General features: G+C 41.5%; 1 protein-coding gene across 1 annotated transcript in view; it reads right to left on the bottom strand.

The window, feature by feature from the left end:
• LOC145318111 (uncharacterized) overlaps positions 1-17927 on the bottom strand; it is a 36369-nt gene that overhangs the window by 8556 nt on the left and 9886 nt on the right. Inside the window, exons 2-6 of the mRNA XM_080159461.1 lie at positions 13929-13995; positions 13519-13569; positions 13029-13098; positions 12118-12210; positions 10954-11005 (exon numbers count right to left, since the gene is read on the bottom strand). Coding sequence (XP_080015587.1) covers positions 10954-11005; positions 12118-12210; positions 13029-13098; positions 13519-13569; positions 13929-13995 — 333 coding nt within the window. The remainder of the gene's footprint in view (positions 1-10953; positions 11006-12117; positions 12211-13028; positions 13099-13518; positions 13570-13928; positions 13996-17927) is intronic.

The raw sequence follows: 17927 nt of genomic DNA, 5'->3' as shown, positions 1-17927 counted from the left end.
TTTGAACAATGTAGGACGTATACTCCAAGCTAGCCGTGATTATGTTCAACAAGGTTTATTCGGACTGCGCCCGTTGCTCATGAAACTTGCTGAAGGTACTGTTAGATACTCAAGTTAGGTACTAGTAATGACTAGAGCTCCCAATCCCAACTAGCTTGGCCGTAGTACTCCAGCCAATTGACATGTGGCAGATTGTGAGATGTCAAAAAGGACAAAATCTTGAAAATTTCACGGTTCTTGTCTTCAGAGGCCCATATGGAACCTTGAATCTCGTTTTAGACTATGGGTTGCGACAAAACTAGCTAAATTTTCTTGCCAATTCCAAAAGATATAAAACGTCGTTCTAGCTCAACTGTGCCCCAAATAAGAGCCACCGTGTCAAAGGGTAGCTTGAAAGATGGTAATTTGGATCCTGCAGTTACTCATGTACCTAAGGAAATGTGGCCTCCCAGCAGCCCAGATCTTAATCCATTGGACTATTGAGCCCAGGGCTACTTTAAAGCATGATCCAATAGACATGCTGATACTAAAAAGATATCCCTCATTGCCACTATGAAGGAGAAAATCGCCATCTTGTACAGGGACATGATTACCAGGTGTACCAGATCGGACGTTCTTGTTGTCTTTTTAAAAACCAAGATAGCCCGCCTCGAGCGGTGTGACGGCGCTACTCGTTGAGTTGGTAACGTTGCGGCTGAGAGAATACAAGAGCGAAGCGACTCATTCCCGTTGTTGAACGTCTCCGATACGCAAAGAACAAAACTATTCACGAGTACCCACAGGGGATTTATAAGTTTCTGGATAATTAATGGCAGCTAGTAATAGCTGCATAAAAATTGGAGTTGATACTCTACTAACAACTGTTTCTGCGGAACTGATATATTTTTAATAGACAAATATAGTTTACACAAATTAATGGATACATATATACATATAGGAAAATTACAGAGTATTGGAGGGCGTTTCTGATCATACAGGGATGGCTAGGGATACACGTAGGTCTGCACATGACATTTAAGCAGGCCGGAGTGTATGCTGAGTTTCCCAAATAGTCACGTTCAGTTGTGCTGGGGAAATCTTCGTGATGCATTGAGGATGCCGTCCCTGGATATCTGGAGCCTTTCTAATAAAAGTACAAAAGTTAGATATCTCCTAAAAACCTACACGCGTAGACTAAGAAAAGGTCAAATGTACATATTTATGAGTAGATAAATATGTATCTTGATTTCTTGGAAAATTTCCAGAGCTCACATGATAATATCATACAATTTCACAGAACATAAAAAGTACTAATGTTTCATAATTTTAACTCGAGATCCGTCATTTGTGGGCTTAAAAATGCAAATGAAAGTAAAATCAAAAGAGAAAAATAAATGCTTTAAAATGCTACTAATTTCATAAAAATCCGTCCACTCGTTTAGGATATCGAAAATGTCATTCTGCTTATTTTGTAAGTGTCTCAAGTAAGCCCCACTACATTTTCTCCCCTTTTTATCTGGCTAGACAGACATGCCAGATAACATAACGCTCAAATTGGCAAAGACAATAGACTAGACGGCCAATTATACCTATTATTCCGTCATGGTATTAAGGTTGATATCCTAGGTGATTTAGTCGCAGTGCTGTACGATGGCAAGGATGCAGGATCCAATAGGGTAGGCTGTATCTCTGTCATCTGTATCTTCGGGGTCGATGTCGTTGGTAATAGTGACGTTGTCTCTGCTGCTGTGGTAGGTTCTCGCCTCTCAGTTCTGGTATAAGCTTCTGGTAGGAATGCTTGTTGTAAAGGTAAAGGTGGGCAACTAGGGCGATGGCGGCTCCAGGGCCTACACGTAGAAATGTGAGGGTAATGCATATCATATCAGTAATAAATTTTAGCCCTAGGATGACCAGGCATGCGAATGCCATTAGATCGCCGTATTCATGGAGCCAGCTCTTGACGCTACTCCATAAGTCAATTTCGCGTTCTAGGTCGGGCACTAGGTTATCAAGGGTGTACAGGGGTAAATTGTTGGTAGAAAGTTGGTTACAATTTCCATCTCCAATGCAGAGTCCGTAGGTGATCTCCTTCAGGCTTGCTTCGTTGTAGGAGGGGAAGGTTAGGGTGTGTAACCATTCAGCTCTCTCTCTTTCCGTGTAGATTCCTCCATGGCTGTAATCCGTCCAGTTAACTAGGGGGGTGTCGATGGTCATCTCCATAGGGGCTTGAGTCTTGACGATGGCGGGGGTCAGCTGTACCCAGCCTTCCTTAGACTGTTAGGGGGAAAGTCGCAGAACACGTTACCCTTGTAGAATGCAACTTGTAATGTTTAGTTGCGGCGTCTGCATAGCCACCAGGATCTAAAGGTATATCTTGATAGCAGTTGACGTCATCCTTGATCTTCTGGGTCCTCTTGGTGCACTGGAAGGTCATCAAGAGATCTCCCTTCAAGAGTCCATAGGTCTGCTCGTGTAGCAGGACCGGTTGGTCTGCCTCTCCGTAGTAATGGGTCTCGCATATGGTCTTCCGTAGTGTAACATCTAGTTGGCTGAAGGTTTGGCGCATACTGTAAGCTAAATAATTTAAGTGTACTGCAGCTTGAAGGTTAACATCTATCTGTCCGGGGTCGATGGTGGCGAGTCTGCTGAGTTCGCTGGTCTTGCCCAGGTAGATTCCATCGTGGTCCGTGGTCAGGACATTGAAGGGGCAATGCATTAGCTTCATTGCGCCTGTAGTATTGAGTAAAACTTGCTGCTGGTGATCCACTAAGTAGGTGTCCATGGTGGTGAGGGGGTTGATGGTGTTGACCATCTGTAGAGTGCAGGAACTGTCGTTGATGTTCCACACGAAGGTCGCGGCGCCGGTGATGCACTCCCCTTTATGATACGGACACGGTAGAGATAAATGGTCTGTTTCGCTCTCTACCTTATTGTTACTAACCAGGAAGGTTTCTTCTTTAAGTAGAATCTGGTACTCGGCTAGCTTCAGGGTGTTGTAGTGGATAGTGTCGCCCATGCGGACGGTCTGCCCAATGCAGGTGATCTTGTCATCTTCCATCTTCAGGGATCCGGCTAGGGTTGCCGAAACATAGGTGGGCCGGTTAAGTTTTACCTTGATAGGGTCACCGTAGCCAGAAATTTGATATTCCTGGACCAGTGACATGCGGCGGCAATTTTCTGCAGTAATCTCCTCGTGCCTCATCGTTTGGGGTACCTGTTGCAACTTGAGATGGCCCCAAACTCCGCACTTAAAATGGTATAAGGATACCCTCACTTCGCAGGAGTATCCATATACCTTGGTCAGGGTTGGTCGTTGTAAAATAGTGTAGCGCTCCTTCACTGGAACTTCTTCTGTAGGTTCCTCTGCTCTGCATATTGTTTCCTTGTTGAATTTCTTGATGGTAGATGGATTTGTGCAATCAATAATGTCGAGTGAGTAAGCCTCACTAGTTGGTGCTACCAAAGCCGTTAGCACCGCGATCAGTGGTAGGAAGATTATCGACATGATAAAATTCCACCTCGCGAATCTCTAGGATCACCGCTTGACAAACTCGTTGATTCTTGTTGAACTCCACTGCTTCGGTACTGAGGTTCCAAAAGACTGCTTGTATCTCGCCGGTGTAGTCGCTGTCCACTAATCCTGCTAGTAGAATTACTCCTTCCGAATGGCCGAACAACTTGAGAAAATATCCGGGGGGTACACGAGTGTGTAGCTTAAGGGGGATGCAAGTCTGCTTTCCAGGGGGAAGGATTGTGTGGGCGGGGCAGTATATGTCATGGCCCGCACTTTCTCTCGTGCCCTTGTGTGGCAACTTTGCTCCGCGTTTGACGGGGATTCTGATTGTCCGCGCAAGTGTCGCCACTGCTGGCGGGTCTGGCGGGTCCATTTCCTCGTCCGTGCTTTCTAACACCACTTGCTGTTGCCAAAGTGTCCCACTCCTCTGTTTCTTGCCTCCGGATTTAGCCCTCTCCCCTTTTTCGGGTGAGTCCGTGTACGGCTCCTCATTGTCGCTTAGAGCGCGCTTCTCTACCCGGGGTGTGGAAGGGTATGTGTATGTGGCTCGCTCGCGCTCTCTATCTCGGCGCGGTGTTTGTGGGGGCGAGCCTCTTCTCGGGCTTCTCTCTCTATCGGGGGTTCGCTTGGCATCTTTCTGTTGGATGCCGGAACCTGACGGCTCGCAAGATCGATCTCTCTCCCTCCCTCTCTTCTCACTCTGCTCTCTGCGCGGTGTGCGCTGCATCGTCGGTGATCTGGATGGTGGTGTGTCCGGTAGGGGAAGGTTGAGGGGGTCAATGTTGGGCGGTGATGGCGGTGCTCCTCCCGGTGTGTTGGGTGGTCCTCCCTCTTCATCGCTGTCATCCCCATTTGAGAAATCAACTCTTGGATTAGGCGGCTTCGCCTGTCTTTCTGGATTCAAGGGAATTTGCTCCCCTGCTTCATCTCCGTCTTCTTCAAATGGTTCTGGGGGAGAAGTTGGATCTCCATCTGTCATTGCTGGGGGGTAATATGGTTTTAACCGACCAACATGGACAACCAAATCTTCCTTTTCTCCCACTGGTATTGTCTGGATTCTATATAAAACGTCGGCACACTTCTCGGTAATTAAGTATGGTCCACTCCAATGTTTGGTCATCTTCTTCTTTGCTTTACCATGGTTGGGTGCCAAATAGAAAACCTTTTCGCCTACTCTAAATTCGCGATCGTTGTGGTACTGCAAAGCATTTCTTCAAATGGTGCTTTCTTGACTCTTCGCCATGGCTTCATACATGGTCGTGTATCTATCCAACAAATTTCTCACTGCTGTGGGAATATCCCTGTCATCGTCAGGGTTTGGTAACCGCAAAATCAAATCCGCTGGTAGAGTAGCTTCTCTACCCTGGAAGGCGAGAAAGGGGGTCACGCCGGTGGTGCTGTGGATCCTTGTGTTGTATGCCAGGACAACTCCAGGTAGATATTCTGGCCATGAAGTCTCCCGTCCTCGAATCACTGTTCTCAGCGTCTCTTCCATAGTCCGGTGCCACCTTTCTATGAGGTTGCTCTGGGGGTTTGCCACGGGGCCTAGCTCGTGCTTGACACCGAGCTTCTGCAAGAGCATCTTCATGATGGTGTTGCAGAACTCTTTCCCCTGATCGCTGTGGAATGCTTGGGGGCATCCAAAGGTGCAGATAAACTTATCCATTATTGTCGTAGCGACCTCATCAGCGGTCTTCTGTTTCAAGGGGTACGCTTGAACAAAGCGCGACCATCCGTCCTGCAATGTCAGGATAAAATTGTATCCTTCTGGTGTTGTGTCGAACTTGCCTACCACATCCATGTAGATTGTTTGCAGTGGATACCCGTTTTGGATGGGTACGTGCGCTCCTATCTTGATGTTGGCCTTGATGTTCTTCTGGACGCAGTCATGACAGACGGCGATCCTCAGGCGGATGTCTGCTTGATGTCCCACATAGTAGAAATTCCTCAAAAACTTCGATATCGTGGAGTGCATGCCAAAGTGCGCTCCAGTGGTCGTTCTGTGGGAATGATTGAACACCTCTTCTCTCAGGGACAACGGAACCATTATCCTGCGTCGTTTCCCTGTGAAGGTCTGTATCTCCTGCTCTAGAACTCCATCTTCTGCGATCCTCAAAGTGTCAAAAATCTCGGCCAGCCGGTGCACGTCCCTACTCTCTCCACGTAAGGTTGCCTTGTCCGGTGCACGCCGGTCGTGTCCAATCCATCTACGAACCTTCTCTAAAATTGGGTCGTCTAACTGATGCCGGTATACTCTGTCTCTATACCGTTCGGTGCTGCGGGGGAGTTCGTCGGCGGGCTCGTCTGCCACAGCTCCGATATACTCCTCCTGCTCAGCCTCTTCCTCGGCTGTCGGCTCTGGCATATCAGTGTCTGTACGCCGGCTTAACGCGTCGGCATTGGTGTTGAGTCTCCCCGGCCGATGAATCACACGGAATTCGTATCCAGCCAACTCCTCTGTCCACCTGGCCATCATGCCAGTGTTCTTCTTCAGTGACTTCAACTGCTTGAGGGCGCTGTTATCCGTGTTTATTTGGAACGGCTTGAAGCTCAGGATCGTCCGAAACTTTCTGATGCCATAAATAACTGCGGAGGCTTCCCCTTTCCACGAGGGATATCTCTGCTCCGCTCCGGTCGTCTTGCATCCCATGGCGGCGATCAATCTCTCGGCGCCATCTTGAACCTGACTCAATATCGCACTAATGGCTCTTCCTGAATAGTCCGTTGTCAGTTGAAACGGAGTATCAGCTTCAAAATCAGGCACAGCTCGGATGGGTGCATTCTGGAACTTGTCCTTCAACTGCTGGAACTGCTGGTTCATCCCTGGGGTCCACTCTAGCTTTGTGGCCTTCTTCTGTGCGTTCATTTCACATGTCAAGTCGGCGTACTCAGGTATGAAGGTCCTGTAGTACCCGTAGAAGCCGAGGACGCTATTCAATTAGGCTACTGTATTCGGCGGCGGCCAGTTTCTGATGCGCTCCACGTACTCAGGCACCATCCCGATACCTTCCTTGCTCAGCATGTGGCCAAGGTATTGTATCTTCTTCTGGAATAACTTGCTCTTCTTAGCCTTCAGCTTAATTCCAGCCTTGCGGTGGGCCTCAAATACCTGTCGCATCTGTGGCACATGATCAGCAACTCTCAGGTTATATGATATGACGTCGTCGAGATAGCATTGCGCTATCTCGCTCCCCAGCGGGTTCATGGCGGTGCTGATGAATCTGCTGTAAACCGCTTGTGCTGTGCTGATGCCGAAGGGCATGCGGCGGAATTGCCACAAACCCGTTGGCGTGGCAAAAGCCGTCAGCTCCCTGGATGCTGGATCGATGGAGATGTTGAAGTAGGCAGCCGTGGCATCTAGCGTAGAATATACACGGTGCCCTCCTGCACGGTCCAATAGAGTCTGTATCCTCGGCAGCGGGTAGCTGTCTTGCTCTAAGCAGCTGTTCAACCTGCGGAAGTCCACTGCCCATCTGATCTTCCCGTCTTTCTTGTGCACAGGGACAAGGGGGCTCGCCCATGGTGATGAACTTGGCTCGATCACTCCTTGGTTGAGCCAGTCAGCCATCTGCGCCTCCAGATCCTTCAACATCTTAGGGTTCAATTCCCTATATCTCTGCCGAATGGGCTCTGTTCCTGGCTTGAGTCTCAACTTCATGGTTACCAGGTCTGTGTGCCCAGGGGCCTCTTGACTGAATATGTCTCTGTATTCATAAATAAGCTCCTTGACTTGCTTCTTGACATCAGGGTGCTCGTTCAGTAGTTCGTTGTCCTCCATCTCCAGATCCTCCCACACTTCCTTGAACGTGGGGTTCTCCATCTGCTCCTTCGTCATAGGCTTGCTGTGGTCGCCCTTGTTGCTCTTGGACATAGACTGTATATACTCGTGGGGCTCTCTCAACACTAAACTGTCGGTGTTGATCACCATACTGCTATCCTCACAAATCTTGGCGGTAAACACGCACCCGGCTGATGCGACACACGGCTGCTCTTGAAGGTTCACAACAGGTATGCGTACAATTCCATTTTGCTGGGCTCTGTATACACCTTCAAGCACACGCACTGGACTATCATCTAAAACGGTCTCTTCTACCATGACAGTCATTTGCGGTCGGAGTTCTCGACTAGGAAGAAAATTCAACGGACGGACAAACGGACAGGACGCGGCCGTTTACCTAACGCGACGGTTCTCAAACGAACGGCCGGCCCTTGGGAATTACGAAGCGGTCCCTTGACATTGCGAGTCCAAACGTTTTTGCGCTCAAAATCTACTTTTGCTTTGTGCTTAAAAGAAAGTTGCGCAACATATGACTCGACGGAATCTGGTTTAAGTTCTAAAAAATCTCGTGAATGGTGCACATTACCATTAGCAAAATTATCTTCAGCTTTACATAAGTCTTTAACAGTGGGTTTACAAACATTTAAGGCACTACTATAGCTACTTATTTCTGCGTTCAACTCCTCGAAGGCTCGTAATGAAACACTTATCTGAGGGTTGGGGGGCGAGTGCTCCCCCGGCGGTTTTTCAGACCGCTCTTTGTCTTCTGAGGCACTTGGCGCCTCGGAGTCGATGGACTGTACAAGCGGGACTCTCGTCTGCTTCACGACTAACGCCGCCTGCACCGGTGATGAATAATCCAGGACTCCTCGGATCTCCTCAACCCACTTGCACCCAAGGTTGATGGGGGTGCGAAGCTCAGGTATAACCAAGGCTTCTCTGATGTAGCTAGGACAGTCATCTCCCAAGATGACGCTGATGTTGTAAACACGGCCGATGACGTCCATATCTCCGCCATTCGCCGCTGTTCCTACTGTTAAATCGCAAGGAACGATCGGCAGCTGTAACTTCCGGGCTAACTCCTCATTTACGGCGACTCCTTCGTGCAATTTATTACCGGTATCGATGAGACCGTAGGTCCGCACAGTCCGTCCATTTGCACGCAGGCTGATCTTAACCATGGCCCGGGCGCCTCGTTGTCCGTAATATTGCGCTTGGTCATCATCACCTACGCCACTGTCGTTGTCTCCAGGATCGTTGGCACGCATCTCTCGCACGGCGTTGCGGGCACGGTCTTGCTGCTGCCTGCCGCGTCCATTGCCGCTGGCGTTCTTCTCCTGGTTCCGCTTGCGCACGTTCGCCAGCCTGTCCTCCGGGATAGTACACGTCTTCTGCCAATGGCCAGGCGTGCCACACCGCCGACAGTTACCTTTCGGCTTGTCTTTGGTGGCACCGCCCGTACCTTTACTCGCTTGCTGCTTCTTCTTAGGACAATTATGCGAGTAATGGCCATTCTGGTTACAATTGTAGCACTTGACGCTACTGTTCCCATCTCCGACAGCGTTGACCTCCATGTCCTCCGTGCCATCATTACGATAGACAACACGGTTGGACGTGGCGAGGCCATCCATGGAAGTATCCTCAGCATCTCCATGGTGAATGAGCTGACGTTGCGTGGCAATTTCATTCATGATGGTTGCGCGTAAGACGGCCATGCTGGTGATTCCAGGTAACTGGCAAAAAACTCTTTTCCGTACCTCTCGATGGCGTAGACCAAGAGTTACCTCTTTTCGGAACTGTTGAGGGTCTCGGTTGTCCGGGGAATAGGCTTTCAACCACATCTGCTCTTTCTTAGCAAGGTAAGTCTGGGGAATCTCGTTCTTGCCCTGCGACAACTGCTTATACGCATCCTTGTTGATGTCTGAATCCGAAGGTGCTAAAAAGATAGCGTCCAGCCTCTCCATGACTTGGTCGTAGCTGATCGAATCTTGGTTGTCGGCGACTTCTCTGGCCATCTGGAACGCTTCCCCTTCGAGACTCTGGATGTATTGGCCTTTCCTGCCCTCCTGATCCAATGAATGGTGGCGAGCAATTTTAAACGCGTTCTCCATCCTCGTCTTGTGGCCGTCCCAGTCCTCTCCTGCGCAGTTACAAAAACGAGGGAAATTCTGTTTGTTAAGCTTCCTGCGCTGGTTTTCCAACCACGTATTGCCTAACGCAATGAGCTGAGCCTGCTCATTCGGCGCTCCTTCCAGTTGAGCCTGGTGAATCGCACGATTCAAATTCAACTGTTCGAGGTCGGCAGCTTGCGCCATCGTGGAAACTTAACGAAAGTTCTTCAAAATTTAAAGAAAACTTTACCAAGTTGGTGCTCCAAGCGTCAGAATGGTCCCACACTGGTCTCCAAACACAGTATTTCTCGTCCTTTCTGGCCTCAGTTCTCATACAAACTGTCTGGTTGCACACAATCGTCCGAAATTACCGTAGTTCCTCGGGGTAATTTCCACGTAAATCTCCTGTTGATCCAAACACAGCTGGCACCAGTTTCGCTGTACCGGATCGGACGTTCTTGTTGTCTTTTTAAAAACCAAGATAGCCCGCCTCGAGCGGTGTGACGGCGCTACTCGTTGAGTTGGTAACGTTGCGGCTGAGAGAATACAAGAGCGAAGCGACTCGTTCCCGTTGTTGAACGTCTCCGATACGCAAAGAACAAAACTATTCACGAGTACCCACAGGGGATTTATAAGTTTCTGGATAATTAATGGCAGCTAGTAATAGCTGCATAAAAATTGGAGTTGATACTCTACTAACAACTGTTTCTGCGGAACTGATATATTTTTAATAGACAAATATAGTTTACACAAATTAATGGATACATATATACATATAGGAAAATTACAGAGTATTGGAGGGCGTTTCTGATCATACAGGGATGGCTAGGGATACACGTAGGTCTGCACATGACATTTAAGCAGGCCGGAGTGTATGCTGAGTTTCCCAAATAGTCACGTTCAGTTGTGCCGGGGAAATCTTCGTGATGCATTGAGGATGCCATCCCTGGATATCTGGAGCCTTTCTAATAAAAGTACAAAAGTTAGATATCTCCTAAAAACCTACACGCGTAGACTAAGAAAAGGTCAAATGTACATATTTATGCGCAGATAAATATGTATCTTGATTTCTTGGAAAATTTCCAGAGCTCACATGATAATATCATACAATTTCACAGAACATAAAAAGTACTAATGTTTCATAATTTTAACTCGAGATCCGTCATTTGTGGGCTTAAAAATGCAAATGAAAGTAAAATCAAAAGAGAAAAATAAATGCTTTAAAATGCTACTAATTTCATAAAAATCCAACCACTCGTTTAGGATATCGAAAATGTCATTCTGCTTATTTTGTAAGTGTCTCAAGTAAGCCCCACTACACCAGGGCCTGCGGGAGGTTCAGGGGGCAGGTAGGGGCGGTAATTGAGGCTGGCAGGGATTTTATTGAATAATCTAACAGTCAAATTGACGATTTTATGTTCATTTGTTTACAAATTAGATTTATGTGCCCAACCCTGTATATACATTAAGGTCTTTTTATAAAAGATAAAGTATCTGTTGCTAACATGATTGACAATATCCATAGTTAGGAAATATTAAGTAACATTTAAAGAAAAAAATATTGATTAAACCTGCTCTAGGACAGAGATCTGTATCAAATCAAAATTCTCATCTTTCCAGCATCTAAAAAAAGATATTTTAAATATTGGCACTTCATCTTATCTACAAATGAAAAGAATGCAACTCATAACAATGCAAAGTTATGACTTCCAGATAAAAGTTGTGCAATGAAAGTGTTGGTTTCTTAAGGATGTTTGGCTATGTATTTGATTCAGAATTATATCAAAAGAAACACCTTTGAGTATAACTTCAACTTTTAAAATTTTTATAGTGTCATATAAAATTTGTTGTTGTTAAAACAATGACCTTATAATTTGGTCAATTGGTATTCTAAAATTCTTCTACTAAAGTTTTAATTATAATTTGATGAAAATCTTATTCTAATAATTTTCTTGTGTGCAAACATAAAACAAGGATGACAACATCCATAAGTAGTAAAGCACCAAAAAATCTTGAATGCTAAGATTACAAGGAGATTTAAAGAGCATTTGTTGAAATTAGTAATAAATCTATTTGAGATAAAAATCACAAAACCTTTCTCATTTATTTCTACAACATAAATATTTATACTTTGTATGATAAATGACAGACTATAGTCAAAGTATATTACCATCTTGATGCTCAGAATAATGAAAACTTTTAATTTTTATACTATTATCCACAAAAACTTTAAAAATCAAACCAGAAACACCAAAGATATTGGAAAATATTTGAATTAAATCTTTAAATAAAAATCCTTTAGAATAAAGTGGAATTAAATTTGTTACTTTTATTCAAAAATGTTTGAAAATTGTACAAAAACACAGAGACATGGGGAAATATGTGAAAAATATAAAAAAAAGCCCAAAAGCTCTCCAAAAGCAGTCAGACGACCATGGATGTTTTATAGTTGATTATAATCAATGATGTGATTGTTGACAAGATGTTACAGCTGTGTATCTTGAATAGGAGCTGAGAAAATCACAATTCCCCCACAATATGTTTTACAGATAGAGAGATGGACATTTTAAATTATATAGTAGCTTTACTGTTAAAAAAAAGATATCAATATATAATATGAATAATTTCTGCTGAGATCAAATAGGTTAAATTAATCAATACTTTATTTTAATAAAACAGTCATTTATAAAATGTATTATAATTTTGTTTTTGTTTTTCTAACAAACAAAAATGACCTTAATTCCAGCCCATCGTCTTGAAGAGTGAATATGAACTGTATAATCATCAACTTTTCTGTCCCATTTTCCTTCAATTCTGCTGAATATTTCCTAGGAAAATTAATCATATGAAGAATATTTTTGCTATTGTATCATTCAAAAGTTGATTCGTAATTAAATAGCAAAGCAAAAAAAGCGAATAGATGTTTAATGATCAGAGATAAGAAAATGATGAGAGAGAGTAACAGGATGTCTATGAGTCTGTGACTATATGAAGAGTAATAAAATGCTGTTTTTCAAAGTTGTATGCCATCATATGCAATGTTGGTAGGGTGTCACAAATTTTAGATCTCAGTTTTCACAATTTAAAAAAAAATCATCTTTATATTATAGTACATGACAAAATCTTTCAAACATTGCTTTTATCTTATAGATAAAATAAGTAAATCACATTGCAAAAACTGAGATCTGAAGTTTGTTTGTGTCATCCTTCAAACATTGTATATGACAGCGTACAACTTCCAGAAACTGCATTATATTACTGTCCATCTGTGACTGATTAATTTCGGGAGAGGGGGGTATTAGAGCAAATGTGGTTTTTTACTTTGATTGACTATATATTGTAGAATAGGCTTGCTATCCTGTACAACTGGTATTATCCTATTATAAGTTAATTATATAGTGTGTGAGAATAGTTAGAATAGTCTTACTAATATTTAGGCTCTTTGAAGTATGGGAAAAAGTACACTGATAAATTTTTGTATCAAAGGTTCTACTTGCAATGTGGCTCCTCTTAGGTCCTGTGAAGGTTTATAGCTATTTTGGAGGAGGGTACTATGAACATTACTACATTAAAATATTTCTTTTTTAAAAGAATCTACTGATTGACATTTCAGTTACAGAGAAGATGGAGAATTCTATGTGATTACCTTTCACCAAGAGTCCAGTAATGATTTTCATCAGTATTATCAACTTTACATTCGAATGTGGTGATTTCACCTAAACATGTCAATTCTTTAAATGAATGAACTACTGTGTTTACAAGTTGCATGAAGTGCATTTAATGTGTTGAGGTCCTTGAAGTTGTAAACATTATTGTATAATATGTTAATCATGGGTTAGTAGTAAGACAAATAAAAGAAAAACTAAGTTTTAGTTGGTGGTTTACAAGAAAATATAATGAATGTTTAATTTGCATAGGTCACAAGAGAATGATTTTCAGTTTTTATATCTTTAAAATGTTAGAAAATTGAAATTTTTACAAATATATGCCTTATAAAATATAAAAATATAAAATATGCCTTGAAATTCTTAGAAACATAGTTTAAACCATTAACCAGGAAAATTATGTGGTTCACTGATTTTAAGTTCAAAGGCATTTCGTGCAACTACTCCTTTAGATACACAAATGAATAATACCTGCTTTTACTGTAACTGTTCCATAATAATGCAGATACTCTTGGCAGGACACTAAATATTATCATAAGGTCAAAATGTTAGTAGGATTTTCTATATGAAAAATTGAAACTACACATAGATCTATTTCTCTTTTTGTGTAAAAGGTTGTTAAATGATAGGGATAGGGAACCAAAAAATCAGCTCAACCTTTTTATAGTCATAACTGTTATATACAAAACTAGAAGATGCAAATAGGACATTTTCACCCCATCACCCCCCATTAACTCAACAAGGGCAATATCTTTTAAGGTCAACTATTTTTTTCCTATTTAGCTGTAGTTTAAAACTGATTGTTGGTACTAAAACCTGTACAGTGTACACATCAGACAAATGTAGTCATAAAGTAACTTTGCTACTCAAATGAAACAAACCTTGGTATAAAAGTAAACATATTATGTTAACCCAAAGTGGGTCAAACTGTTTCATTGTGCAATTCTTCTGAAATATATCACAGTTATAGGAAATTAACAGTAGAAATATCCAGGGATCTAAAGGGATAAGACAATAAATGATATAATGTACATCCTCAATAATAATACACAAAATTACCTCTTCTGTAGATTAGAATTAGTGGTTGAAAATTCAATTTAAACTCATATTTAATATGTAATAGCGGAGAAGAAAGGTTTATTGTCTGAAGCTTAAGATCTCAATAAGTACTGAACCAATTGGGTTCTCTTAATTTGTCCTGTGTTGTTTTTATGCTATTTCATTTTCAGATTTAAGACTTGGGATGGTTTTAGGCTATTTTTCTTGCCCTTCTCTGTCCCTTTCAAAAAAGCTGTTATAAAGTAGATGCGCTTCTATTAATTTGATAGTGGAATATTCTTACTGATATCATCATTACTTAACCCTTAACAGTCGGGGGGGGGGGGCCCCCCCATCCGGTTTTTTCTATCTCATTTTCTGTGTGTGAAAGATAAGAGCCCAAACTGCGTGACTTTTTAAGTATAGGTATAACACATAACTTAGAGTTGGAATTTTTTGAATATCTCCATCCTGGCGGGCGCAGGATGCCAGCAAACCTGGCAGGGTGATCCAGGTAAAGAGCAAAAATATTTTTTTGACTTAAACAAAGCATTTTATCTTACTAAAATACTAAATTATCCTCTAGTAGAAAATCCTTATATAAAATACAGGTGTTCAAGTCAATTTCAGGTTCCAGGTATCATCCTGCAGGTCCTGATCCTCCAGGTCTCCAGAAATCTTTAAAAGGCTCCTGTGGCCGCAATTTTTGACTTAGAGACTTCAAATTTTAAACTTAAGCTTTTCTTACATGTCTACATAACGTATTAAAATTTCATAAAGATCCGCCGCCGTTTTCCCGCCGACCGACGACTGCGGCGGCTGGCAGCTGCAAAGTACAGCTGCGGCCACTGAAATTTATGTTTTGATATTTCTAATATAAAATTTACATAAAGATAAATATTTTCTGTGAAAAAATTGTTCTTCTATCTTCAAAAACAAGAAAATTATAGCCGTTTGAAATTTTTAAGTGAAAAAGGACCTAAAACAAAGGTTGTTAAATAAAAGGGTGAAGGAAGCGAAAATTGACTTCGTTTCACTTAAGGTCGGAAATTTATTAACAAACAGGGGACTTTTTTTTAGCCCTCTAGCTCTAATAGGAACTGAGATAATAGGGGGGAGGCGTTGAATGCCCCCCCCCCCCCTGACCGATTAAGGTGCGGCAAGGGGCCCGACTGTAAGGGGTTAAAATCATTTTATCTAATTTAAATGTATGTAAAATGTATTCTTCCCTATAATAGGGCTCGGCAGCCTGTATACCTCAGGAAAACCTTCTACAATTTTAAATATCAACTGAAAGTTTGAATCCAAGTATGACAATCCCTCTTCTCAAAAATCTGTTAAAGCATCAAAATGGGTTTAAATTTACGGCTTATGTTATATTACATAAGCCATAACCTAAATGTGAAAGGTTTTAACTTTATTTTTAGATGAAATAAGCTTTTGTTGTCAATTGTGACTGGTAAAGTTAAAATATTCCCAAAACAGCCAATAAACCCACTGTGCCCCCCCTTCAAAAAAGGCTTTCTCCTTTACTTTATATTTATGAAATTAAAAGTTAAATAATTGGGCTTAACTCACACCTCTCCCCCCCTCCCTCACAATATTATGTGTGTAGTAGGGGTTTGAGGGGATTTCCCCCCCCCCACACCCTCCTACATTCATATCTTGGAAAATAGACAGTACAATTTGATATTGATTGCTTAAATTTTCTAAATTAACAAACTTTATACTAGTTTTTCAAGAAAAATACATATTTTCACATTTAATGTCAGAAAAACTCCATCTTTCATAAAATTGAATTCAGAGGCAAAAACATTAAGGGTGGGGGGTTTATTGTACAACACCCCTCCCCCTGAAATATAGTTAAACAAGACAAAATCCTAGTTCACACATGCTAAAAAAGCTAGTTTTCAATAACTGAGACATAAACACTAAAACATATGAGCAGAGAATCTTGGAATAGACAACATCCATAAGTAGCGAAGCTCTAAAGATATGGATGTACATCTGGAAAAAATCAACTATAAATCAGTGTCATAAAAATAACAAAAAAACTAAAATAAAACGCAAAACCTTATAAAATTTTAAAATTGAAAATCTAGGAATCGATTAGGAGCAAATTTAAGGAAACTGTGGAAATATGTAAAATGTGACCTTATTTGATACCTGAAAATTTTAGGCGTCTATCTTAAAAAGTAGCCGAAAAAATCATGTTTCTCCAAAAACGTTTCAGTTGACAGATGGATATTTCAAATTATAGAGTAGCTTTGCTACTAAAAATATGAGTTAATTCACTATTTTCAAAGAAGCAGTTCTCAATAACTGATAAAAAAAAACATAAACACATATGAGCAGAGCATCTTGTTATAGACGCATTATTTTAGAGACATTTCTGGGAGGGAACTAAACTTTTATACTTTTCTTATCAATATAAAAATATTGATATAGGAATAGATATATATAGCATCATATTATAGACAGCTTTTCGCAGAAATAAAAAGGAAAAATTCTAATGTTAAAACTAATTTTGTTGGCCCCGAGGGGCCAAAGGCCTTGGCTAACAAAACTGGTATTAATATTAAGATTATTGTTTTAATATTTATAGAAAACTGGCCTTCTACGGTAAAATATATGCTTTTTTAGTATGGCTGAGAACTTTTTTTTTAATATAAATAAGATATAATTAAGAACAGTAAGCACTAAATATTAAATCCAAAACATGTTTTGTCCTAAAGTTTGTATTTTTTACTGAAATATTATACAACTAGTGGCTTCGCCCCTAGCCTCTAGGTATAAGAGGTATAATTACATCTTCTTTTACCTACCCAGCGGAAAAAAATGCGAATTTACAAAATTCGTAAAAATTATTAAAAAAAAAATTGGGTGAGGGATTTATTTGTTTTTTGGGGGGTTGGGGGTGTCCAACCCCCCAAGAAAATAGCCTAAAACCACCACCAGGACTAGTAGGTATATTCCCTGAAGAGTATAATCCGGTTTAGGTGTTACTGAGGTCTTAAGGGACGGACTGACAGACGGACGGACATCAAGCTACTTTGTATTATAGATTAAATCAACTACTCTAACAAATCTCTATTTAAACATATGATTGAAAAAAAAACTAGCTTAAAGACTAGTAGACACACACACATACACACACATATACACACACACAAATACACACACACACACACACACAAATTTTCCCTTAACATGGCATGGAGAGCATCGAACACCCCCCATTATTTTAAATTTTGAAATATGGGAGGGGGGTTCAGTTTTTTTTTTATTTGTTTAATTCTTTAGGTCACATTAGGGTAATCTCTATCTAAACATATGATTGTAAAAAACTAGCCCAAAGATAAATAGACACACATACTCACACACACACACACACACATACATACACATGCACATACATACACACACACGCGCATGGCATGGTGAGTATCAAACACCCCCCATTTTTTTTCAATTTTGAAATATGGGAGGGGGTTGAGTTTTTTTTTATTTGTTTATTTCTCTAGGCCACATTAGGGTAATCTCTATTCAAACACATGATTGTAAAAAACTAGCTTAAAGATAAGTAGACACACATACTCACACATACACACACACATATATATGCAAACACACACATTTTCCATTAACATGGCATGGAGAGCATCAAACACCCCCCATTATTTTTTTTAAATTTTAAAATATGGGATGGGGGTTGAGTTTTTGTTTGTTTATTTCTTTAGGTCACTTTAGGGTAAGGTAATTTGTGTACTGAGTAGCCCCACAGGGTTAGGGAAATAAGGTACTGCAGCTCTAGGGGCTAGGTATAGGTAAAAAATCTTACC

The sequence above is a fragment of the Acartia tonsa genome, chromosome 4 (genome assembly GCF_053477335.1).
Source record: "Acartia tonsa isolate MP-2025a chromosome 4, ASM5347733v1, whole genome shotgun sequence".
In the NCBI taxonomy this organism is placed as follows: Eukaryota; Metazoa; Arthropoda; class Copepoda; order Calanoida; family Acartiidae; genus Acartia; species Acartia tonsa.
This window is presented reverse-complemented; position numbering and strand designations above follow the sequence as displayed.